Here is a 26,225-nt window from a genome sequence, read left to right on the forward strand (position 1 = left end):
TCACATAAGCTTCAATACACATGCATGCACACACAGTCAAAAACCTGAGATACACAAACAACACTCACATATCAATGTACACACATATGCAGGTAACAGAGGAGATAAACAAAATATACCAAAACAGGTATGGTACCAGGTATGGAGCAAGCCCTAGCTTGCTACTTGGGAGGCTGAGGCAGGTGATCACTTGAGTCTAAGAGTCTGAGCCAGTCTGGGCAACATGGTAAGACACTCTCTCAGAAACAAAAACCAAACTACATGATGAATCACTTAGTATTGGTGTTAGTAGAGTCACAGGCTGAGCAGTAGCTGAAGAACAGCCTACCATGTACCTACACAACACTGTGGTCTTATAACAGAGCCAGCAAGTCATACATACTCTCTCTCTCTCTCTCTCTCTCTCTCTCTCTCTCTCTCTCTCTCTCACTCACACACACACACACACACACACACACACACACACACACACAACACACATTCACTCATTCTGTACACATTCATGCACAAAACATACACACACTCATGTCTTCACACATGCACAACTCTCATCACAAATACATACAAAAGTAGGTGCGTGCGCATGCACACACACACACACACACACACACAAACCACACACACAAAGAAGAAGGGTCTATCCTGGGCAGGGTCAGTTCCCAAGGGCCTATGTCTTCAAACTGAGCCCATCTCAGCCTCCAAATTGGGCAGTTACTGATCTCTGAAAAATGGATTCTAAGACCCTTTAGAAGGGAGAAGGCCACTGTCCCCCCTGAACTCACAGAACCTAGGAAAAAATGAGCAAACCTCTTCCACTTATGTAGTGATGCCACATTCAGCATGGCTGAGTCAGCCAGGACACAGACCCAGAGTGCAGCCTGGTGGCCAGCAAGCTGCCATGTGCCTGGCATGCTCTACCCATAGTCCTGCCAACCTGTAATGACAGGGGCTGGCATGGGGCACAAGGGCACTGACTGGTCCCCAGAGGCCAGCAGCCACCCAGCAACCTGCTAAGCTGGCAGCTGGAAGGCGAGGCAGCAAGCTCCGGGGTCCTCCTGGGGAATCCTGTCAGGGTGTGAGCTTTCCTGATAGGCTGTGCTGCCATGTAAGGAGAGACGCCTGTGGGATCCTCGCATGATGGTGGCGCTCTTTAAGCCCCACTGAGCCATGCCTAAGGGTGGGGTGCTGATTACTCAAGCCCAAGAGCAGAAGGCTTCTCCCAGAAGTCCTCAAAGGTAATATTGGGAAGTGGTAAGAGAATTTTGAAGATATGAAGCACTGCTGGCACTATGCCAGGAGCCCACCCTTAGGTGACCTGAGACCACAGTTCCAGTGGACACACATCTTGGCTGATCCTGGACAGCCTCGGGAGTCCTCAAGGCTGAGATGGACAGCAACCTCAGCCAATGTCAAGTGCCACAGAGATGCCCATGCTGGCTCTGCCCCACTCTACCTTGGGTAGGGAGCAAATTCAATGTCCTGATCAAGTTTGGGTTGGAGAGGGTCTTAGAGGTCATCTGAGGCAGCTCCCGGGTAAAGACGGCGGCCAAGCTTGCATCATAGGCTTGCCTTCTCTCCAGAAGCCAAAAGTGGCAAGGCAGGGGAAAGTGTTTTTCACCAAAGACAAGAACAAAATGTAATGAAATAAACATTAAATACTGGCAGGCAAGCAGAAAGGCAGATGATGCTGCAGCATCTCCTTCCCAGCGTCTCCTCCCCAGAGCCACTCTACAAAACCTTCCACTCTGCAGGAGAATAAAGCCCATGGATGTCCTTAGCAGAGAGCCAGTGGGACAAGTTACTGCAAAAATGAGGAACGTGAACAGTGACGCCTACCCTGCCTCCACCAGCCTGAAGGCAGCCCCCGATTCCAAAAGAGGATGCACCCACCAATTACACAGAGGAGCCCTGCTGCACACAGACAGCATTTACCTAAATCCTGCCTAGGAGCAGAGCCCAGGTGTCCTACAAAGACTCCTTCCCACCTGGTTCTGCAGTTCCCTCAGGGGATAGAAAAGTCTATGGGACCTAATGTTCAACCCAAACTACAGCCCCTGTGCAGAAGAGGACAGCCACAGAGAAGCCTGGACCACAGTCAAGAACTCGGAGAGAACAGCCAGTGCAGTGTCTGAGCAGAGCTACCCACACCCAGGGTGGGGGGATGTGATTTATGAGATTTGTGTACACCATGGGAACTGTGCAGGAAAATAGAAAGGGGAGAGAGAGGTAAAGGAGGGGAGGGAAGGTAGAGAAAGGAGGAGATGAGAAAAAAAAGAGAAAGAATAGAGAGGTAGAAAAAAGGTAGAAAGAGAAGTTAGGAAACTCTCTCTCTCTCTCTCTCTCTCTCTCTCTCTCTCTCTCTCTCTCTCTCTCTCTCTCCTTTCCAAGACAGGGTTTCTCTGTGTCGCCCTGGCTGTTCTGGAACTCTCTGTAGACCAGGTTGGCCTCAAACTCAGAGATCCTCCTGCCTCTGCTTCCGAGTGCTGGGATTAAAGGCGTGCACTGCCACACCCAGCTCACCTGATCTCTGATAGGAAGGAAAAGGGGCTAGAGAGATGGCTCAGTGCTTAAGCGTGGCTCTGCTTTTCCAGCACACATCAGACAGTTCATAAATGCCTGTAACTCCAGTTCCAAGGGATCTAACACATACTGTCCTCTGGCTTCCATGGGCACTGCACATGTGTGTCACACACACACACACACACACACACACACACACACACAAAGAGAGAGAGTATGCATTCACGCATACACGTGAAATAAAAACAATGTTTTTAAAAAAGAAAAGGAAAAAAAGGAGAGATAGGATCACAAACAAGGAAGAGAGAGAGAGGCAAGGAGGAAGGGAAGGAGAGGAAAAGGGGAGGGGAATGGGGCAGAAGATCACCTAGAAGGCAGATGGGAAGAGAAGGCACACAAGCATCCTCATAGTTGTTTCAGACTATAGGAGAATATAAGAAGGCTATGCATTCACTACAGGAAGTGCTCACAGACAAAGCCTGTCCTCGGGAGGATAAGACATAAAGGGAGATGACTTACCTGAGGAAATATTACTAAATGGAAGAGCAAAACCACAAACAATAACTACATGGAGCTAACACATTAAAAATAGTCTCACTTCCTAGTGGTTGCTAAGAGGACAACAAGAAAAAAATCATAGAAGTGAGTGACTTGGAGGATGGGCAAAGATGAGCAAGGCACAAAACTAGGCCGGTGAGTTACCGAGACATGCGATTAAGGAGGTGCCTGCTCTCAGGGCCAAAGACTTAGGAGTGACTGGCTACCTTCTCACATTTTGCTTCATTGATAATCTGCTAGCCTCATGCAAGTACCAGCCCCGACCATGACCCAGCACAAGGAAAAGAAAACTGTCAAACCTAAGAAATACTCCAAGAGATGAAAGAGGAAGGACCCGCTAGTGAGTGCAGTAGGAAAGCATTGTCATGACCTACTCTGGGATGCTGCGGAGCACCTGCCAGGGCACACTTCCCGGCTGTGAGGAGTGGCTTCCTGAAATCCTTGCCCTCTAGTCAGCCCCCTGTCCCTAGAGCCAGCCGTACCTGGCAACTTGCTTTGAATGAGTAAATTCCAGCAAAGGGTGTGGGATAACATTTCCGTGACTGGGCTGTAAAATACTGTTTCTTCCTTCTTAGCATTTCACTGTCCTCTCAGGCTGCATGCTTTGACCGAGCAAACTGCTAAGTCAAAGAAGCCGTTGATGGAGAGTGTAGCTCAGTGCGAAAGACCATGCCTACCTTGCTTGAGGCCCTATGACTGATCTCAAGACTGTAAAATAAAATAATAATATAAAATACCACACATCAAGAAACTGAGAGGCAACAATCAGCAAGGAAAGGGGGCTCTCCAACCCAAATCTGAATTCTGCTGGGAGCCACTAGTGAGTCTGGCAGCCTTCCCCAGCCCACCAGAGACCTTGACCAATACCTCAGTTGCACCCTTAAGGAAGACAAAGCCCCCCCCCCCTAAGCTGTGCCTGTATTTGTAGCCCACACAGACTATGGGACAACAATATTTGTTTTATATTGCTGTGTTTGGGGGTGATTTGTTACACAGCAATAGAGACTAATACCCTGACTAAGCTATCAGATTTCAAGAACAAAGAATGAAATATCTTGGTACCCACAAGGGGAAAAAAATAAAAGGATCAACACTAAGGATTTTTTTTTTTTTTTTTTTTTTTTTTTTTTTTTTTTTTTTTGGTTTTTTGAGAGGGTTTCTCTGTGTAGCTTTGCGCCTTTCCTGGAACTCACTTGGTAGCCCAGGCTGGCCTCCAACTCACAGAGATCCGCCTGCCTCTGCCTCCCGAGTGCTGGGATTAAAGGCGTGCACCACCACCGCCCAGCTAACACTAAGGATTTTAAAGACCAAGGCTGGACTTGGTAGCGTATGTGTTTAACCCCTGCACTTGGGAAGCAGAGGTAGTGGATCTCTGTGAGTTGGAGGACAGCCTGGTCTACATAGTGAATTCCAGGATATCCTGAGTTACATAGTAAGACCCTGTCCCGGAAAAACAAAAAATTAAAATTACAAGAAAAAGGAAGAACTGGACACTGGGGCACATGCTTGTAATCTCAATAGTCAGGAGATGGACGTAGAAGGGTCACTAGTTTGAGTGTGAGGCCAGCCTGGGCTATGTAGTAAGGAGACAGATTAGAGAAGCCCTACCTGCCCTGGGAGCATTAGGCCAGGGATTGGGCACAATTAAGCATCCTAAGGCAATTCTGGTAAACACCATTAAGAATGATAATTTGGGGGTGGAGAGATGGCTCAGTGGTTAAGAGCACTTGCTGCTCTTTCAGGGGACCCAAGTTTAATTTCCAGCATTTACATGGTGGTCCACAACCATCTATAACTCTAGTTACAGGGAATCTGATGCTTTCTTATGGTCTCTATGGGCACCAGGCATGCATGTGGTGCACATACATACATGTGGGCAAAACACTCATTCACATAAAAATTTAAAAAAGAAAGAAAGAACTTTAATTTTGGTGTTTGGGTCATGGTTCAGTCAGTAAAATACTTGTTTACTGAAGGCCTGAATTCAGATGCCCAGTATCCACGTAAAGAGCCAGGTGTAGGGGCTTTTGAGTGTAATCCCGGTACTCCAGAGGCAGAGCTAGGAAAAAGGAGGACTTCTGGGCCTTGTTGGTAAGCCAGTCTACCTGGGTCAGTGAGGTTGGGTTCAGTGGGAGAGCTTGTCTCAAAAAATACAGTGGAGAGCAATCGAGGAAGATACTGGATGCCAACCTCGGGCCTCACATGCACACAAAAATGAATAAATACATAGTTCATTTAGGGAATGCTAATTTTGTGATAATTCTTTGAGATATACTTCTTGATATTTGTTTCCTTCGAATAAATTTCAACTATTGGCAGCAAGCTCAAGCATTTGAGGGACAGTTGTCAGGTCCTGTCCCACGCCTGGCTGCCTCCAGCAGGGAAATGTCAGCCAAGCAGCCTGTTACTAAACAACAGCCTAGCCATATTTGATTTTTGATTTTTGTTTTTGTTGTTGGTTGACCTGATTTAGCTTGTTGTTGTTGTTGGACAGGGTGTTGTTTTTTAAGATTGGGTCTCTGGGAACCTTGATCTGAACAGCTAAGGATAACCTTGAGCTTCTGATTCTCCTGTCTCCACCTTCTGAGTACTGCAATGACAGAGGTATACCACTATATTCAGTTTATGTAGAGTTAGGGCTCAAACCCAGGACTTCATCCATTTTAGGCAAGCACTCTACCAACTGAGCTACATCCCCAGCCCTGGTTTTACTGTTTTGAGTTAAGATCTCATCTGGGCAGCTCCGTCTCACCTGGTATTCCCTAGTCAGAATGGCCTTGAACTCCCCCCTCCTGCCTCAGCAATTCTGGGTGCTGGGATTAAAGGTCTGTACATCAACTGACTCCTTTAAGTCCTCCACGACCACTCTGGGGAACACTCCACTTCAGTCAAATGACCACTGAAATGCCAGGACTCCTGCTCCAGAAGGCCTTGGTCTAGTCACGCCTGCATCACAAGCCTTGGGAACTCCAGATGATGCTGCTTGTCCTGAAGCTGTTCTCTCAGGCCAGGAAGGAGCACTTCACAGTGCCTCCAGGTCTATAACTGATCCTTACATAGGGCCTTTGGTTGGTAGAGCTTGAACAATGAGCTGTGGTTAGTGAAAATTATAATGTCACATTTGCATTTTATAGCTATACCACGACCCTTTGCTGTTTGGCCCACTTTGGGGGACACCCTCCTGGGATACCCGGTGAAGTTAGAACAGTGGAAGGCTTCTCCTTAAATGCTCTTTTCCCATCCAAGTACTAACCAGGCCTGACCCTGCTTAGCTTACGAGATCATACGAGATCGGGCACATTCAGGGGATTTAGCTCAGTGGTAGAGCACTTGCCTAGCAAGCACAAGGCCCTGGGTTCGGTCCTCAGCTCTGAAAAAAAAAGATGCTCTTTTCTTGTTTGCTGGTCTCTATTGTGGGTAAGCAGAACGAGCCGGTAACATGTTGGTTGTGGCGGCGGTGGCGGCGGCAGCAGCAAACAGGCAGTGGCCGCAGCCATAAGGTAGCTGAACAGTTGTAGAAATGGTAAGGATCACAAGTGGTGGAGACAGCAAAGGATGGTGGAAATACAGAAAGCAGAAGCTATAAAGAGCCAAAGATTACAGGTGGAGGGCCATAGTCCCCAGAAGAGGTCCAGGGGACTGTCGGGTTTTAAAAGCCAAGAATCCCAGCACTCAAAGCTTAGGAGCTATAACGCCCGCTCGCTGACTGTTACTGATCGCTGCCCCTCACTGCGGCTTAAACAGCAAGGATTGGACTATCTGGGAATGCCCAGCCACTGGCAATCAAAAGTCAGAGCAATGTCATCCAACCTGAGCACCTACAGCCATAGGTCTCTGGCTTCTATGGCCTAAAACGATACACTTCTGGACTCCACAGTGTGCAGTGGTTCTCAACCTTCTTAATGCTTTGACCCTTTAATAAAGTTCCTGTTATGGTGACCCCAAACTATATAATTATTCCCATTGCTACTTCAAAACTGTAACTTTGTTACCGTTATGAATCATAATGTAAACATCTGAGCCAGGCGGGGGTGGTGCACACCTTTAATACCAGCACTCGGGAGGTAGAGCCAGGCAGATCTCTGTGAGTTTGAGGCCAGCCTGGTCTACAGAATGAGTTCTAGGAAAAAGGCACCAAGCCACACAGAGGAACCCTGTCTCGAAAAACCAAAACAAAAAACAAAACAACAAAAAAACAACAAAACATCTGATATGCAGGATATCTAATATGTGACCCCATGAAAGGGTTATTTGACCCACAAAGGTCATGACCCACAGATTGAGAACCACTGGCTTAGAGCTATGAGTCTATCAACCCAACCCCTAAGCCTTCAGCACCCAAGGGCCCGGGACTACCTATGCAGGAAGAGCTCGTTCTCATGTACTCATGGTTTCCATCTGAGTAGAGCAAAAATAATGAGATTGTTTCAGAAAAGGAAAAAAAAAAACTATTTCAACCCATTTAACCCCAAAATGCACCCACTTTGGAGGTGACATAAAATAAAGAACTCAGCTATAGAGAATCTATGTATACAGACTGATAATGAGCACCGGCTTCATTTAAATATGGGACCACTGTCAAGCAGCTACGGCGATTATGCACAGAGAACAGATTGTGGATGTTATAACTCTAGAAAATGTAAAAATAAAAATAACAAAACTTGGGAGGTTAGGGAGAGAAGGAGGGATGGAATTCTCTTTCCTAGCTGATATTGGTCAATAAATCCAAACTTTTGCAACCAATTTGAATCTAATACTTTTGACTTCACCTCGGTTTCTTCAGGAAGAATCACATGAGTGACACACACTCTGTGATTCTGTTTCTACAAAGTGTCTAGTAAAGGCAAGCTAGAAAGACAGTAAGTCAACTGGTGGCTGCCTAGGCCTGGGGAGAAAAGAATAGATGGTGTAGAGATGGGGAGTATCTTAGTTATCTTTCTGTTGTGATAAGACACCATGACCAATGCAACTTATAAGAGAAAGAGTTTATTTTGAGCTTACAGTTTCAGAGGGTGAGTCCACACCATCATGGTGGGGAGCATGGCAGCAGGCAGGCAGAGCACTGGAGTAGTAGCTAAGAGCTCACATCTTGAGACAACAACTATGAGACATGAGAGCTAACAGAATGGCATGGGCTTTTGAAATCTCAAAGCCCACCTCTAGTAACACAACTTCTCCAAGGGCCAGGAAGTGAAATGTAGTGGTTTGAAGGAGAATGGCCCCCATAGGCTCATATGTTTGAATACTTGGTCCCCAGCTGATGGAACTGTTTGGGAAGGACTAGGAGGTGTGGCCTTGTTGGAGGAGGTGTGTCACTGGTATCTTATCACAGCAGTAGAAAAGTAAGACAGGAATGACAGCCAGTGAGGACAAAGCCTCCTTCTAGAGTGATGAAACATTCTAAAATCAGTGCAGGAGCTGGGCATAATTGCATGTACCTGGAGTCCCAGCACCTGGAAGGCTGAGGCAGGACAATCACTTTGAGCCCAGGGATTCAAAACCAGTCTGAGCAACATAGCAAGTCCTTATCTCAAAAGGGAAAATCAATGTAGGAATGGTCACATACCTCTGAATACTTAGGAAACCATGAGCTACACACTTTAAATATGTGAGTTGTATGATATATGAATAATATCTCAACAAATCTGTTCTAAAAATTACAAAGTAGGCCTGTGAGATGGCTCAGTGGGTAAGGGCTCTTGTTGCCAGGGCTGACAATCTAAGTTCAATTCCCCACTCACATGATGGAAAGACAGAACATCATCCTGCAAATTGTCTCTTAACTTCTACATGCACATCATAGCATCTGCACACACAGGCACATGCACACATGCACAAACACAAAATAAGCAACTGAATGTAAAAAAAAAAAAAAAGTTGTTTAAGGTGCTGGAGAGATGACTCAGTGGTTAAGAGCTCTCCCAGAAGACTTGTGTCCAATATTCAGCACCCACATCGTGGCTCACAACTGTCTGTAACTCCAGTTACAAGGGATCTAACACTTCTGGCCTCCATGGCCATCAGGCACACACATGGCACACAGGCATGCATTCAGGCAAACCAATCATGAACATAAAATAAAATAACAATAACTTGTAAAAGTTATTTAATGGGCTGGAGAGATGGCTCAGAGGTTAAGAGCACTGACTGTTCTTCCAGAGGTCCTGAGTTCAATTCCCAGCAACCACATGGTGGCTCACAACCATCTGTAATGAGATCTGGTGCCCTCTTCTGGCCTGCAGTCCTACGTGTTGTATACAAAATAAATAAATAAATCTTTTTTTTAAAGTTATTTAATATCACGTGACCACATGACCCCAGTTGAATGAAGATATTTCTGACTTTCTGAGCATAGTGGTACATGCCTGTAATCTCAGCATGTGGGAGGCTGAAGCAAGAAGTTGCCACAAGTTTGAGACCAGCCTTGGCTCCACACTGAGTTCCAGGCCAGCCTAGGCTACAGTGTGAGCCTCTGTCTCAAAATAACAACAACAAAGGTGTTTCTAGTGAACCATAAACCAGGGAATGGGTACAGAAAGACAAACAGAATGATGGTCATCTACTGAAACATACATGGATAGAAATGTATATAAGTATCAGTTTCTTCTTTGTGCTTTCTGAGTTACTTCATTTATTTACTTTCTTTTCTGAGATAGAATCTCACTGTGTACTTCTGGAATTCAGTATGAAGAGCAGGTTAGCCTCAGACTCACAAAGACCGGCCTCCTCTGCCTCTCTGCCTCTGCTTCTCAGGTGCTATTGAACCTGGCAACCACTGGGAAAAATATATATACATATACATATACATATACATATGCATATACATACATACATATATACATATACATATATATACATATACATATATATATACATATATATATATATATATATATATATATAGTTTTTTTGAAGACACAGTTTCTCTGTGTAGTCTTGGCTGTCCTGGAACTCACCCTGTTGACCAGACTGGCCTCAAACTCACAGAAATCCACCTGCCTCTGCCTCCTGACCCACTAAACACTGACTTTTTAAAAGTTTCCCCCAAGTGAAATATAAATATTGGGGCTGAAAGGATGGCTCAGTAGTTAGAGTACTGGTCGCTCCTGTTTCAGTAGCTCCAGACATACATGTGGTGGTGTACATACATACATGCAGACCAACCACTCATACACTATGTGTGTGTGGGGGGGGATGTATATATAACTTGATACACCAAGTAGTCTAGACCGTTGCTCCAAACCTTGTCTGCATGATGGCAGTGCCATGCACCCCCAGCCCCTGGCCTGTGGATGCCTGGAGGATTATCCTGGTGCTGTTTCTCTTCATTCAAACGCCTGGCTTCAAGTCACCAGCCTAAAGCTCTGTCCTGAACCCCAGGCTCACACGTATCAGCTGCTCCTTGGCATCTTCAGTTGGATGTCCTAAGAGGCAGCCTGTGATGGTCCTGAGTTGTATAAGAAAGAAACTGGGGGTTGGGGATTTAGCTCAGTGGTAGAGCGCTTGCCTAGCAAGCGCAAGGCCCTGGGTTCGGTCCCCAGCTCTGAAACAAAAACAAAAACAAAAAAGACAAAATAACAAAAAAGACCAAGAAAGAAACGGAGCAAACCATGAGGAACAAGCCAGTAAGTGGCACTCCTCCACGGCCTTGCTCCAGCTCTTGCCTCCAGGCTTGAGTTCCTGCCCTGGTGTCCCTCGGCAGCAGCGATGGCCTGCAAACTTTACGATGAAGCAAACCCTTTCTTCCCCTACTCGCTTTTGAGCATGGTCTAGAGCACCGCAGCAGAAACCCTAAGTGAGACAGTGTGACCAGCTGCCCCATGCTTCTGCTGCATTGCTTCCCCCGCCACAGTGGAGTGTATCCTCCAACCATGAAGCAAAAATAAAGCCTTCCTTAAGTTGCTGTTGTCGGAGCAACAGAAAAAGCAACTAATATACATCCCAAATTTAACGTGCTTAAATTGGAACCCCACAGAACTTTAAAAACAGCCACCCTGCCCCTCCCTCAGACATCCCCTCAATAAATAGCAACTCCCTGACTCCAGTGGCTCAGGCCCCAAGCCACAGAGACACTCTCAACGACTCCCTTTCTTTCGCTCTTTACACCCAACCTGTCAGAAAATCCTGTGGCTCTACTCCCGTTACACCCCCAGAACCTGACCACTTCTCCACACTTCCTCAATGGCCAGCCTGCCCCACACCACAGCCCTCGCTGGCCTGCATCGTTGGAAAAAACTCTTCATCCCGACCTTGGCACCTCCAATCCATCTCAACACAGCAGTCAGACACAGCCCCTGCCTTTTTTATTTCAAGTTTCCCCCTTAATCTATTTAATATTTGTGCTTGTGCATGCACACAGGGGGGTCTGGGTGATCTGTGCACATACCACAAGGCCAGAGGACAGCTTGCAGAAATCAGTTCTCTCCTTCCACCGTGTTGGTCCTAGGGATCGAACTCAGGTTGTCAGGCTTGGCATCGAGCTCTCTTACCTGCTGAGCCATCTCCCTGGCCCCAGAGAGTTCCTTAAGCTGTGTGACTGACAGTTGCAAAATGGCCCCAGTTAATCCTGCTACATCATGTTCATGCCTTTGTATTGCTCAGTGAACTGCGTGGGCTCTACATCACCCTAGCCAACAGAAGAAAGCAGAAGTGATGTTCTTCCTGGGGACTAAAAGACTTTGTATCTTCCCTTTGGTCTCTTAGATGCTGTTTTGAAACCACCATGGAAGAAGCTGATCTGTTCTAACAAAGGGTACAGAGTCACGTGGGGAAGAGCCTCAGGAGACCAGTGTGGGCATTATAGCCCATCCCAGGCCAGCGCAGCCATATGGGGGAGGCAAAAAATAAAACAGGAGAGACACCGCCCTGCCACGAGGAGTAATACTTACATTTAGTGGCATTGTGATGCTAGGGATGTGGCTCAGTTGACAGAGTGCTCAGCTAGCATGCACAAAGCCCTGCTTTTGATCCCCAGCACTGTTTAAACTGTGTGCAGTGGTAAACACCTGTAATCCCAGCCCTTGGGAAGTGGAGGTGGAAGCAGGAGGACCAGAAATTCAAGGCTATGCTTGGCTACCTAGTGCGTTCAAAGCTTTCTTAGTCAGGGTGACTGTTGCTGAGATGAAACACCATGACCAAAAGCAATCTGGGGAGGAAAGGGTTGATTTCATTTACATTTCCACATCACTGTTCATTATCAAAGGAAGTCAGGACAGGAACTCAAACAGGGCAGGAACCTGGAGACAGGAACTGATGCAGAGGCCACGGAGGAGTGCTGCTTACCGGCTTACCCCTCATGGCTTGCTCAGCCTGCTTTCTTTTTTCTTTTCTTTTCTTTTTTTTCAATAACTTTTAAGGTATTTTTTTAAAATAATCAAATACTGCTTTCTTATAAAACCCAGGACCACCAGCCCAGGAATGGCCCCACTCACAATGGGCTGTGCCCTCCCTCATCAATCACTAAATAAGAAAATGCCCTACAGGCTTGCCCACAGTGTGATCTTATGGAAACATTTTCTCAATTGATGTTCTCTCTTTTCTGATGACTCTAGCTTGTGTCAAGTTGGCATAAAACTAGCCAGCAAAGAGGCCAACCTGGGCCACCTGAGACTCTATCTCAAAATAATAATGATTATAATTATTATAGTAGACTGTTTTAAGCCACTAAGTGTTGGGGTGATTTGTGAGGCAGCAAGAGATACCCACTTAGTCAACCATTAATTAGATCACTTAACTTGTATGCAGGACACACTCAATGGTCCTCACTTCTCATCTGGAACCAAGTCATCGTAGGTACAAGGTGTTAACGATCTGCATCCCCCACTTCCTATGGTCATTACCCTGACCTCATTTCCTGCACCCTGACTTGGCTCACACCATCCCTGGTACATTTCCTTGATTCCCATCGGTCACTTTCTCTTCCCTGGAGTCTCGACACCTGCTATTCCCCCTGCACAGATTGTCCTTCCCCACCTCCACATGGCTCCTCATTTGTTTCTGGTCAGCATGAAGCATTCATCACAGTGAGGGTCCTTTATCCCCCGGGCCCTTGAACTGTCACCCAATGTCCTTTTCTGTTATCCCCCACAGAGTGCGCCCTCCTCTGACATATTTTTTTTCACTCCATGTAGTATTAGAGGCTGACTCCCCCATTTCTACCTTCACCATTGATTTTAATATGGGTTAAATAATTTACTTCATCTGCTTAAAGCAAAAGGAAACAAAAAAACAGAGTCTCCATTCCTCTTACTATTCAGCCCCAGACCGCCAGAATCTTGATGTTTATGCCTGTATTCCTCAGGTAAAATAAGATTTATATTCCTATTGTGTAGACTGAATTTTCAAACCAACAGACTACGAAGACCTTCTGAAAAACCAAGTTGACTTGACAAAGCTTTCTGAAACTAGCCGATCACAATGATGTCAAAAAACTTTGACCACGTGTTTGTGCTAACAGCATAAAGTTCTGATTTTTGGTTAAGCTTTGCTTGCTTGCAAAGGTTATGAAAGATCTATATAAGATTCTCTCAACACGTGGTGCTGGAGCACACATTTAGTCCCAGCACTCGGGAGGCAGAGCCAGGTCTGTGAGTTCAAAGCCAGCCTGGTCTACAGAGCTAGTTCCAGGACAGCCAGGACTACACAGAGAAACCCTGTCTCAAAAAACAAAACAAGGGGCCAGAGAGATGGCTCAGTGGTTAAAGAGCACTGGCTGCTCTTCCAGAGGTCCTGAGTTCAATTCCCAGTAACCACATGGTGGCTCACAACCATCTACAGTGGGATCTGATGCTCTCTTCCACCATAAAGGTGCACATGCAAATAGAGCACCATATACATAAAATAAATAAATTATTAAAACAAACAAACAAACAAACAAAAAGGGATTCTCCCTGCTGCAGCTGAGGGACACTTACAATCTCCTACTCCCAGAAGGGGACTGTGAATTAGGACCAGCCGTGAATAGCTTTCACACTGCAATATCGCCATGCTCCTGGTTTTCAACACCATAACCGTAGATTGTGTGCTGTTTTGTTCAGTACTATTCCCCCAGTGTTTAGACACTGGTGTATGACACACGGGATATACTGGGACACATCTGATGGGGACAGGGATCCTTGCTGCTCCTTCTGGCTAAGACAGGGTCTCAGATCTATTCCTTGAGACCTCAGACACATCAGTACCCATATCCCATCAGCTCAGGAAGCCCAGCTGAAGTTGGAGGTGCCACTTAAACCCCAGGTTTCTCACCTGTGAGATCAAAAGAACAGAGTATATCTGCAGACTCACAGCCAGTGGGCTTCTTGTCTGTGTGCACAGACATGCTTCCCTTCAAGGTGAAACCTCAGAGGGACCCAGACCAGAGGGCAGTGACAAGTAACCACAGTAACCAACTGGATTTTCCAAAGATGATAATCCTTGGCCATCACATGCTCTCTCAGGTTACTGATCCTACCTCCCATCAAAGGACAGATTCCAGGGAGCTAGATAAATGACTCAGCAGTTAAGAGCACCAGCTGCTCTTCCAGAGGACCCAAGTTCAGTCCCCCATACCCTATACTGGACAGCTCACAATCACCTGTAACTCCATCTGCAGGGGAATTGACACCATTTTCTGACCTTCCCGGGCACCCAAAAATATACAGCATACAAGCTCACACAAGCACACACACATACTTGTAAATCAAAATAAATCTGTTTCTAAAAATGGACTCTGTTTCTCCAACCTGCTATTTTGAGCAGGAAGTCAGGGTTCAAGAGAAAGTATCACTTTGAAAGTAACTTTCCAGAACTGGTCATTTGAGGCAAGATGGCTTCACCTGGCTCACTATCTCTGGCTGCAAGTGCTGGGAATCTGGCCACCATGTTGTAAGGGAGCCCTGGCCATACAGAGAGGTCATGGGCAGGTGCTCCAGGTAAGTTCTCATCAACTGCCCGACAGCTCTGGCTTCTGGGATCAGGCCCTACCCATCTGCCTACGTGACTTCAGATAGAAAAAAAAAGATGTCACCGTCTCCTGCCTCCAAATGGAAAATCTGTGAGCAAAACAAATGCTTTCGTTGTTTTGAGTGGCCAAGTTTCATCACATAACCATAGTAACTAGAACAGGCTCAGATGTCCATTTTATCTCCTCAATGAGACCACAAATAAGTAGCCTCCATCTTATTGCTGAGAAGACTGAGGATCAGAGAGGTCAGTATCTTGCCCTAGGTCACACAGCTAGGAAGTGAAGCAGCAGGAAGGATAGTCAGGTCTTTCAGATTCTCCAGAGCATACTCTTTACCATGCCCCAACTCTGGCTGCTCCATCCCGAAACCAACGCCCACCAAAAGTGGGACTGTCAACATCCAGCCACCAGATCAGCAATGGCTGAGCCCCTGCATCAGGCTCAGTCCTCCTCTGAGGACAAACCCCTTCTCCTCTGAAGGGCAGCAGCTCTGGGAAGAAGGCCAAGGAAGGGGTGTGAGCCAAGACCTGCTGTGAGTGTGTCTGGATCCTAATTAACGGCTGGGAAGTCCACATCCCTTGCCAAGAGGCCTGAAGGATGGGAGATGGAGCCCTCACACCTGCAGGCGGGCCACAGAGCCTGGGCTCCCACAACAAAGGCCCAGACCAGACTTTATATGCTCAGGAAACAATTTCCATGGAACTCAGGAAAACTTGGTCTCTACCAATTTGGGAGCAGACACACTGTTCTGCCAAAACCCCCTCCTTCCCACGCAACACAGTTACAGCAACGAAAGTAAGAGAAAGGCTATGTTCAGCCATACACGCAGGCACACCCCCACCACTCAACTATCTGCATTCCCTGATACTCATACTCAGACAGGGACAGGTAGACAGACAGTATAGAAGGGCACAATCTTATGCACTAATGTGCACAGACCAACATGATTCAATATGTGTGCTCAGCACATATTTAACCTGGATATACATGTGCATATCAATGTACACGTGCAAGGGCACACATACATACAATCTTACTCATTTACAAGAATATATTCACACTTGTGTGCATGTACACACCAATACACCCCCTCCCTCCCCCCCACCCTGGCATGCACCATACACACACACATATTCTTCTCATGGGTCCTTTCCAAGATGTTGCAGATTATCTTCCAGGACTACTTGCTCCTTTAGAAACAGAGACAGTGAAAGGATTTTGGTTCCTAGAATCTGAGAAAATAAATTGGATGGATGGATGGATGGATGGATGGATGGATGGATGGATGGATGGGTGGATGGGTGGGTGGGTTAAAGGGTGGATGGGTGGGTAGATAGATGAATGAGCCAGTTAAATATCAGAACAAGCTCATGTGGCATTTCTTATGTTAAAGCCCAATAGAAGCCAATTCTTCATCTCTTTGGACACCCTAACACTGATCCCTGAAGTTCCTCCAAATCTAATGACATTATCATGGTGGCCTATGGCCAGTTACCACTTGTTGAGGTTTTAGGAACTAGGTCATGTCCCCTGTACTACAGCCGACTACCAAATTCTCTACCTGCACCTGTATTTGGGTGGGTGACCACATCCCCACAAACTCAGAAAAACTTAAATCAAGTTGCTGGTTGTCCTTAAAGCTCACTCTCCTGCCTCCACTACCACCTCAAAGCAAGGTCTGAGGAATCAGCTCTGCCTCTTGTCCTCTGATACCATCTCAGGGCTGTTGGGAGATTCTGATAGCTCTACCCTCAACATCCGTCTACAATCTAACTGCTTCTCAGAGTACTGCTGATGCCACTCAAATCTGTCCCCTCCCACTCTCTTCCGAGGGAACAGCAGCCTCCTGCCTCCTGTATGCTCCTGTCCTTGTCACTCCTACAAGATCTATTCTCTAATGAGTAGCCAGAGAAAGGTAGTTAAATGGTAAGTCAACAACAGAAAACAAAGGCAGAAAATCAATGTACCCAATAGTTAGCTCTTTAAAAAGGACAGCAAAATGACAGCCAGGCTTGAAATTCCAGTACAAGGGACGGAGGCAGGAGGACTGAGGGTTTGAGACTAGCCTGGGCTATATAGCAAGTTCTGGGATATCCTAGACTACATAGTAAGAGCCTGTGTTAAAGGTGAGGAGGGAAGGAGATCAATGAAAAAACCCAGTGGGTAAAGATGGCTGCTGCCAAGCTTGACAGTCTGAGTTCCATCCCTGAAATCTACATGGTGGAAGGGGGGCGCTGAATCAGCTCCCCTAGTTGTCTCCTCCTCCTCCTCCTCCTCCTCCTCCTCCTCCTCCTCCTCCTCCTCCTCCTTCTTCTCTCTCTCTCTCTCTCTCTCTCTCTCACACACACACACACACACACACACACTGGTGTGCATGCCCCCAACACACACACACACACACACACACACACAATAAATCAATGTTTTTTGGAAAGAAAAAAGGAAAAAAGAAAAATCAACAAACCTTTAAACTGACACAGGAAAAAGGAAAGACTATTACACTTACCAAAATCAGGAATGAAAGAAGGTACTGATATCAATCTCATTGAAATCGAAAGGCCTATAAAGAAATGCTATGAACATTTATACACCAAGAAATTAGATTACTCTAGATTAAATATAAAAAATTCCTAGAAAAAAAAAAAAAAACAGTGAAAAGTACTTCTCTTTGCAAAAGATGAAGACCACTACAGAAAACCACAACCAATCAAAATGCAGAGTTGTGGAGCCCAGTTCCAGCTGATGCATTCACAACACCACAGCTACACCTAAGGCTCTGGGAGCCCTGGTGGGGGTGGGCAGGAAGGTTGTAAGAGCCAGAGGACCAGGGAGTTTGCCATGAGACTGTGTCTCCTAGGAAAGTCGGAATGTCATAAAGTCTCATCAGTGTGACTACCCAAACAGGAGCTGAGCCAGGACAACAATGGGAGTGCTGAGGTGGAGGGGGAAAGCTCAGGAGACCCAACCCCACACAAAGAACTACAGGCAGCTAAGGGATGCTGAGAGTGGGAGAAACAGCCTTCTCCAGGGAAGAGCACACCAAGTGGTTATCCAGTACCAAATGGTCAGTCCTGACAACGTGTGTGTGCGCGCACGCGCGTGCGTGCGTGCGTGCGTGCGTGCGTGCGTGCGTGCGTGTGTGTGTGTGTGTGTGTGTGTGTGTGTATGCAAGGATATACAAGTAATTTTATACAGACTAAGCAGGTTATATTTATGCATTTAGGAATACACACATAGTGAAGAGGAAATGATAGAGTATTATAATTTCAAAAATAAAAAATAATTTAAAAAATTAAAACTAGTGAAACTCAGTCAAAAAGAAACAGAAAAATCTGAACTGACCTTCAACAAGTAAATATTGAGTCCATAATCAAAAACTTCTCCCCAACAAAAGCCCAGAACCAGATGGCATCACTGATGAATTCTACCAAATGTTTAAAGACAAATTAACACAGATCCTCCATAAACAGCAAAAAGAAAGAAAGAAAGAAAGAAAGAAAGAAAGAAAGAAAGAAAGAAAGAAAGAAAGAAAGAAAGAAAGAAAGAGAAAGAAAGGAAGGAAGGAAGGAAGGAAGAAAGAAAGAAGGAAAGCAAGAAAGAAAGAAAAAAGAGAGAAAGACAGACCCACTAGGTCATCCTGAGGCCATTGCCCTGCACTCCACAAAAACACAGATGCAAATACCCATATCCCTAATACCCTCCTATCCATACAGATGCAGAAATCTTTAGCAGAATGCTACCACGTCACATCCAGCAATAGAGGAAATGATTATACACTGTGACCATAGGAGAATACACCCCAGGAATGCAAGGTTGGCTAAACATGCAACTGTCAGTCAATGCAATATACTAGAATAACAGACAAAAGGGCACAGTCACATGATCATCTCTGCCTCAACTGTCAGTCAATGCAATACACTAGAATAACAGACAAAAAGGCACAGTAACAGGGCTGGAGAGATGGCTCAGAGGTTAAGAGCGCTGGCTGCTCTTCCAGAGGTCCTGAGTTCAGTTCCCAGCACCCACATGGTGGCTCACAACCATCTATAATGAGATCTGGTGCCCTCTTCTGTTATAAAGTCAACAGAGCACACATAGACATAAATAAATAAATAAATAAATAAATAAATAAATAAATAAATAAATAAATAAATAAATGAATATTTTAGCCGGGTGGTGGTGGCACACACCTTTAATTCCAGCATTCGGGAGGCAGAGCCAGGTGGATCTCTGTGAGTTCAAGGCCAGCCTGGTCTACAAAGTGAGTTCCAGGAAAGGCACAAAGCTACACAGGGAAACCCTGTCTCTGGAGTTGGGGATTTAGCTCAGTGGTAGAGTGCTTGCCTAGCAAGTGCAAGACCCTGGTTTTGATCCTCAGCTCAAAAAAAAAAAAAAAGGAAAGAAAAAAAAAAAAGATAGGAAACCCTGTCTCGAAAAATAAAAAAAAAATTTTAAAAAAAAGGCACAGTCACATGATCATCTCTGCCCTGAGCATAAAATCCCACCCCACTCTGTCCACGCTACTTCCATCTGATGTCTGAAGGTCCCATCACCCTCTCTGTGCCCACCTCCCACTCTTTTTATATTAACAAGGGTGGCCTCCTCGCCATTCCTCAGACCCTCCAGGTACAGTCCTGACTTAGGCCCTTTATAGTTGCTATTACCTATTCCTAGAACTCTGTTCTCCCAAATTCTACACAATTCACTCCTTCATTCTGGCATCTACAAGAAGCAAAAGCCGCAGCATCTTCTCAATGAGCCTTTTGGCCTCTCTATAAAATTGAAGCCTTCTCTCATCAATAGGCTCTTACTATTTCCCTTCCCCACTCTATAGTACTTTTCTCTGTGTTTATAATCACTTGAAATAGCATACAATTTTTACCTATGTATCTGTTTGCTTACTTGCTTTGAGATGGGGTCTTGGGGTACAGCCCAGCCTGGCCTAGAACACTCCTGTCTCAGCCTCCTGAAGGCTGTGATTCCAGGGCTGCTCCACTATGCCCTGCTTCTCCTCATGTATTATCTTTTCTTGAAGTCTGTTTCTCCCAGCTAGAACTAGCATTTGAACTAGGAAACCAATGACCAACACTCAATAGGACTGAGTAAGTAAATAGATAGGAACAGCTTGCCCTTCAACTGCTCTCTTGGCGAGCAGTGACCGATTCCCACATCCTGATGCTCCACTTGGGAATGGAGAGCTGAGAAGGGTAGGAACCAGGCCTGGGCCCTGCTATAATTCACTAGCTGGGGCTGTGAGAGGTCAGAATCAAACTGGGTGTGGCGACACATGTGTTTAATCCCAGCACTCCTGAGGCAGAGACAGGCAGATCTCCGAGTTCAAGGCCAGCCTGGTCTACAGAGCCAGTCCCAGGACAGCCAGGCATACACAGAGAAATTCTGTCTCAAAAAACTAAAACACACACACACACACACACACACACACACACACACACACACACAGAGAGAGAGAGAGAGAGAGAGAGAGAGAGAGAGAGAGAGAGAGAGAGAGAGAAAACGTCAGAATCAAATAACTTGGCCCAAGGCTGAGAGCACTGAGAAGCAAGCCACCAATAAGAGAAGGCCCCAAGAAAAGACAGTGTTTGTCTGACCCTGCCCCCGAGGCCCAGAATGGTTTAGACATATGGACAAGGAGGGTGATGAGTGGACTGAAAGGGGACCATTGGGTGTGCTCTAGGAATCAAGAAGCGTCCTGAAACAGGAGTGCAGAGGGAGAGGGCCAATGAGACTGTTGAGGCAGTTCACACGGAGCTTTAAATGCCAGCATGAAGAGTTGGACCTTCTTCCAGAGAACCAGGGAGCTATGCAAGGCTTTAGAGCTGGCAAGGTCCATGGCGTCCAGAAGGTCCCCTGGCCACATAGGCTGAACAGATACAGCAAGTAAGCAGGAAGATGAGGACAGCAAAAGGCGACTATGGTGGAGGACGGTCCTAGGAAAGCTGGTAAGGCTGACATAGGGCAGGGTAGAAGAAATGGTCGGGATTGGTGAGACGGGGCAATAAGGGCTTCCTGAATGAGGATGGTAGGGTAGAACCTCAGCCTGCATCTCAGGTCAGAACTTCCAGTAGGCCCCCAGGGCAGCAGCACAGACAGAACTGTGGAGAGTTAGGGCTGAAATCTGACCATGGAGACACAACCCACAGAGCATCCCAAAGGCCAAGATGCTTCCAGCACCGGAAGATGGATGCCTCCTTGCTCAGAGCACCTTCCTGTTCCTCCACTCCCAACCAGGACAGGCCTGGAAAAGAGTTAGAGTTCTCCCAGCTGGCTTGATCAGCTGAGACACAGTATCACTCCTAGATGAGACATGCAGCTCTGAAGCCTGCCAGACTGCAGGGTGGGGGACAGCTGTGTCCCCAAAACATAGCCAGGAAGCAGCCTGCAGGAGCCAAAGAAGACATTAGCAGGAGCAAAGTTGGATGCCAGGACCTCTGGCAGGGCCCCATCCACCTGGGCCTCAGTCTGCCTGCAAGTTTAGTCCCTGTCAGTCCCACCAGCTCTCACCAGGAGAAGGGACAGTCCCCACCACCCCACCCCACCTAGACAGTAAGCATGAAAGCATCTTCTGGCGCCCAGCAGCTTCTCTCCCACAGAATGGCAAGGGCACAGGCACGACATACCCAGGCCTGAGGCAAACATGTGTCTGTCTTACTCTTTGTTGCTTCCTCTGGGCCTGCCTCAGTTTTCTTCTAGTCTGTGGGGTGGGATGAGAAAAACCTTCCCACAGCAGGGTCAAGAGGACTATTCATTGTCAACTGAGCCTGTGAGAGGGATGGTGGCAGACCTCTTCCAGTCTCCAGGAAGTTCAGAGGAAATCCCCATTTTGTGTTTAAAGTTGTGTGTCAACTTGACATGAGCTAGAGACATCTGAGAGGAGAGAACCTCAACTGAGAAAATGCCGCCGTAAGATCGGGCTGTAGGCAAGACTGTGGGGCATTTCCTCAATTAGTGACTGATGGCGAAGGTCCCAGCCCATTGTGGGTGGTGCCATCCCTGGACTGGTGCTCCTGGGTTCTATAAGAAAGCAGGCTCAACGGGGCGGTGGTGGCCCACATCTTATCCCAGCACTCGGGAGGCAGAAGCAGAAGAATCTCTGATTTCAAGGCCTGCATACTCTACAGAGCAAGTTCCAGGACGGGCAGGGCTACACAGAGAAACCCTGCCTTGAAAAACCAAAAAGGAAAAAGAGAAAAGAAAAAAGAAAGCAGGCTGAGCAAGCCATAAGTAGCAATCCAGAAAGCAGCACCCCTCCATGGCCTCTGCATCAGCTCCTGCCTCCAGGTTCCTGCTCTGAGTTCCTGCCCGTCCTTCCTTCCTTCCTTCCTCCCTCCCTCCCTCCCTCCCTCCCTCCCTCCCTCCCTCCCCCCCTCCCTTCCTTCCTTCCTCACACTGTGATGTGGAAGTGTTAAGTGAAATAAACCTCACCTCCCAGTTTGTTTGTGGTCCTGGTGCTTCATCACAGCATTAGAAACCCTAAGACACCCCCTGAAGAGGGCCCAGGTGCACCCTAAGGCCTTGATGACAGAAAAGGAAACATCTCCCGCTGACTACCTGCCAGTGTGCCCAGGAGCAGGCTCCATATCAGGCCTAGAGTATTTAATTTTTTTCCTTCCTTTTTAAAAAATTATGGGGCTGGGGTTGGGGATTTAGCTCAGTGGTAGAGCACTTGCCTAGCAAGCGCAAGGCCCTGGGTTCAGTCCTCAGCTAAAGAAAAAAAAATTATGGGGCTGGAGAGATGGCTCAGAAGTTAAGAGCACTGACTGCTCTTCCAGAGGTCCTGAGTTCAATTCCCAGCAACCACATGGTGGCTCACAACCATCTGGTTGATCATACATGCTCTATACATAATAAATAAATAAATCTTAAAAAAAATAAAATAAAATAAAAATTAAAAATTATGTATTTATTTTATGAGTATGGGTGGGTTTGTTTGGTTTTTTTTTTTTTTTAGTATGTATTGTCTGTGTGTATGTACATCATGTGTGTGCTGGTGGCTTAAGAGGCCAAATCCCCTGTGTGTAGAGTTACAGATGGTTGTAAGCCACCATATGGGTGATGGGAATTGAACCCAGGTCCTCTGTAAGAATAATGGGTGTTTTGTTTTGTTTTGTTTTGTTTTGTTTTGTTTTGTTTTGTTTTGTTTTGTTTTCGATACAGGGTTTCTCTGTGTTGTTTTGGTGCCTGTCCTGGATCTCACTCTGTAGACCAGGCTGGCCTCAAACTCACAGAGACCCGAGCGCTGGAATTAAAGGTGTGTGCCACCATCACCCAGCCACATAGTTGGTGCTCTTAACTACTGAACCTTCTCTCCAGCTCTTCTTCTTCTTCCTTTTTTAAAAACATTTTTGTGTGAGTGTGTGTGAGAGCATGACAGAGACAGAGACAGAGAGAGAGACAGAGGCAGAGGCAGAGACAGAAGAGACAGAGAGAGTAGTTCTCTCCATCTACCATGGGGTTTACAAAGATCAAACTCAGGTCACTTGTCAGCAAGTTCCTTTACCCACTAAGCCATCTCACCAACCCCCACGGCATTTCTCAAAAGAGACCTTTTCTTGGTGGTGCATGCATCTCTAATCCCCGCACTCAGGAGGCAGAGGCAGGTGGATCTCTATGAGTGGAGGCCAGCCTGGGCTACAGAACGAGTTCCAGGACAGCTAGGTGAAAAATAAAAACATAAAAAGAAGGAGATACTTTCTTAAATAAGGACAGAAAGAAATAGGCAGGATACCTGCTAGGTACAGCTCCTCCTAGACTAAGCCACCTCAAGGACCTCCTCTGTACTCACCAAACAACCCAGTGTTAGGCGGCATTAGGAAATATGGTCTCAGGGGCCTGAGTCCCCTTGGATTTAGGGTGGAGCACTAGAGGGAGCAGAGTACAGTGTGGGAAAGAGAGAGAGACCAGGTGGGTTGGAAGGACAGCCTGTGGGGGATTCAGGAAGGTCATAAGGGTGTACCACCACTGCCTATAGGCCAGGCATGTCTGCTAGAGAGACCACATCTGCCTCAAGGAATTAAGCAAGGTCAGAGCCCACTCCCAAACCACAAAAGTGTTCCTAGCCTGGGAACTGCCACTCAGAAGACAATGACAGAAAACAATTCATTCCCAGGTAACCCTCCTACGTTTTCTGCCATCCTTCACCTGCTCAGGCCTGCAGGAGTCAGAATCGTGGGGAGGGGTGGTATCCATGACAAAGGACAGAAAATGTGACAAGGAGCTTGAGCACACCATGGGCCCCCTCATCCCCGGGGCAATTTTCTGTGCCTGGATAACAGCATTATTCAGAGGCAGAACTGAAGCTGTGATTTAAGTGGAAACAGACTTTTCAGTCCTTGAGTGTGACTGGCCATAACAGGACAATCACCAGGACTGGGGGATAGGTGAGTGGATGGACAGATGGACATTAAACCACAGCCAATTTACTGAGTTCAGCCAGCTCAGTGGACCTGATGCCTATGGACAAGGGCGCTGTGTCCAACACCCAGGGTGAAGCTGGTACTATCCTCCCAGAAACAGCAAGCCTTTCCCACTCAGCAGGCCAGGGATGAGTAGGAAGGTGGGAACAGTGAACTGTGACAGGATGCTTGATAATCTGGGGACACTTTGGAGGAGGTAAATGATGACTGTAGGAAGAGAAGGATTTCAGACCCAAGAGAAACAGTGCCCTTCATGAAGAGACACAAGCAAAGGGTGGCACCTCTGTCCTAGGCAGAATGTGGGACACAGGAAGGGCAAGAACGAGACCAGGATCTGGAAAGCTTGTGCTGGTCATAATTGTCTTTCAAGCAAGGTCTGCACCAGCCATGACCAACCTTTCTCATCTAGAACTGGGGAAGCATTCCCTCTGCCTCCCCAGGTTCACAACACACCCTGGGTCACACTCCTACCCTACCCAGTCTACCAACCAGTCATCCAGAGGGACTCAGTCCAGAGCCAAAAGGGAGTCCCACCTCTTTGCTGGGCGGCTCTCAGTGAGCCTCTGTGCACTCACTGGAAACTGGGGCTAGAGTTCAATCCGGAAGGGGTGAGCAGCGCAATGAACACGAAGACCCAGCTTAGGGTGCACCTGTGGCCTCAAGCGATTCCCACCCCACCCCCAGAGGGGCCCTCACTTACATAGGAAGCCAGGAGGGTCCTTGAGGCCAAGATGAGTGCCAGGTAGAGGCAGGGGGCTGTGGCAAACAGACTAGAGGCACAGATGAGGGGTTCGGCCCTGGGGTTCACCTTCTTGTACCTTCTTGAGGCTTCTGCCCCCAGGATGACACCAATAATGCCAGTTGCGACAGTCAGTGCCCCAAAAATCAGGCTGATAGGAAAGAGCAGAGAGGACCTGGTCAGACCTGCATCCTATCCCTGCCTCCGGGGTCAGGCTCCCTGACCCAGTTACATGATCTGGTACCATGTAGCAGGAGGTAAGCCCAGAACTGCAGCTGGAAAGCTGAGGGAGAACCTTGGAGGAATCTCCACTCAGGCACATCCACAGTGACCTTCTCTATCTCACCACTCCAAAAGGCCCACTCAGAAATCTTAACTCGAGGGCCCCATGCATCCTCAATGCTTAGATGATTGGCATGTACTAACTCTCATGTGTATAGCTCTTGTCTGGACATTGCACACATCCACCTCTTTTTTTTTTTTTTAGATACTCTCCTGTTGTGCCTTGGCTGGCCTGGATTTCACCATTTCACCACGTAGACCAGGCTGGTCTCAAACTCACAGAGATCCACCTGTTCTGCCTCCCCAGTGCTGGGGTCAAGGTGGGTGCCACTATTCACCTCTTGAATCTCATCCATCTGCATGCATCCTGACTCTGCTTACCTCCCAAGCAGTCCCCGACAGCATGCCTTTCCCACCCATTCCTGTACACACTTCAACCCCATCTGGCTTTGACAGAGACTATCTCTCTACACCGGCCCTCAGAAAGTACTGCTACTGCAGCTGCTGCCTCCTCCTCCTCCTCCTCCTCCTCCTCCTCCTCCTCCTCCTCCTCCTCCTCCTCCTGCTCCTCCTCCTCCTGCTCCTCCTCCTCTTCTATGACTTTATTTTTGTTTGATTATGCGTGCATGTAGTACCAACAGTAGCCAGAAGGGGGCATGGGGTCCCTGAAGCTGAAGTGCCGGGTAGTTGTGAGCAGCCATGTGGGTGCTGGGAACCAAACCCCAGGTCCTCTGCAAGAACAGCCAGT

The 26,225-nt window shown here is 47.1% G+C and overlaps 1 protein-coding gene across 1 annotated transcript in view; it reads right to left on the reverse strand.

Moving 5' to 3' along the window:
- Window positions 1-26,225, reverse strand: part of Spns3 (sphingolipid transporter 3 (putative)) — a 45,273-nt gene that overhangs the window by 11,285 nt on the left and 7,763 nt on the right. Inside the window, exon 5 of the mRNA XM_036195250.1 lies at window positions 25,157-25,346. Within this exon, the coding sequence (XP_036051143.1) occupies window positions 25,157-25,346 (190 nt within the window). The remainder of the gene's footprint in view (window positions 1-25,156; window positions 25,347-26,225) is intronic.

Source organism: Onychomys torridus, chromosome 8 (assembly GCF_903995425.1).
Source record: "Onychomys torridus chromosome 8, mOncTor1.1, whole genome shotgun sequence".
Lineage (NCBI taxonomy): Eukaryota > Metazoa > Chordata > Mammalia > Rodentia > Cricetidae > Onychomys > Onychomys torridus.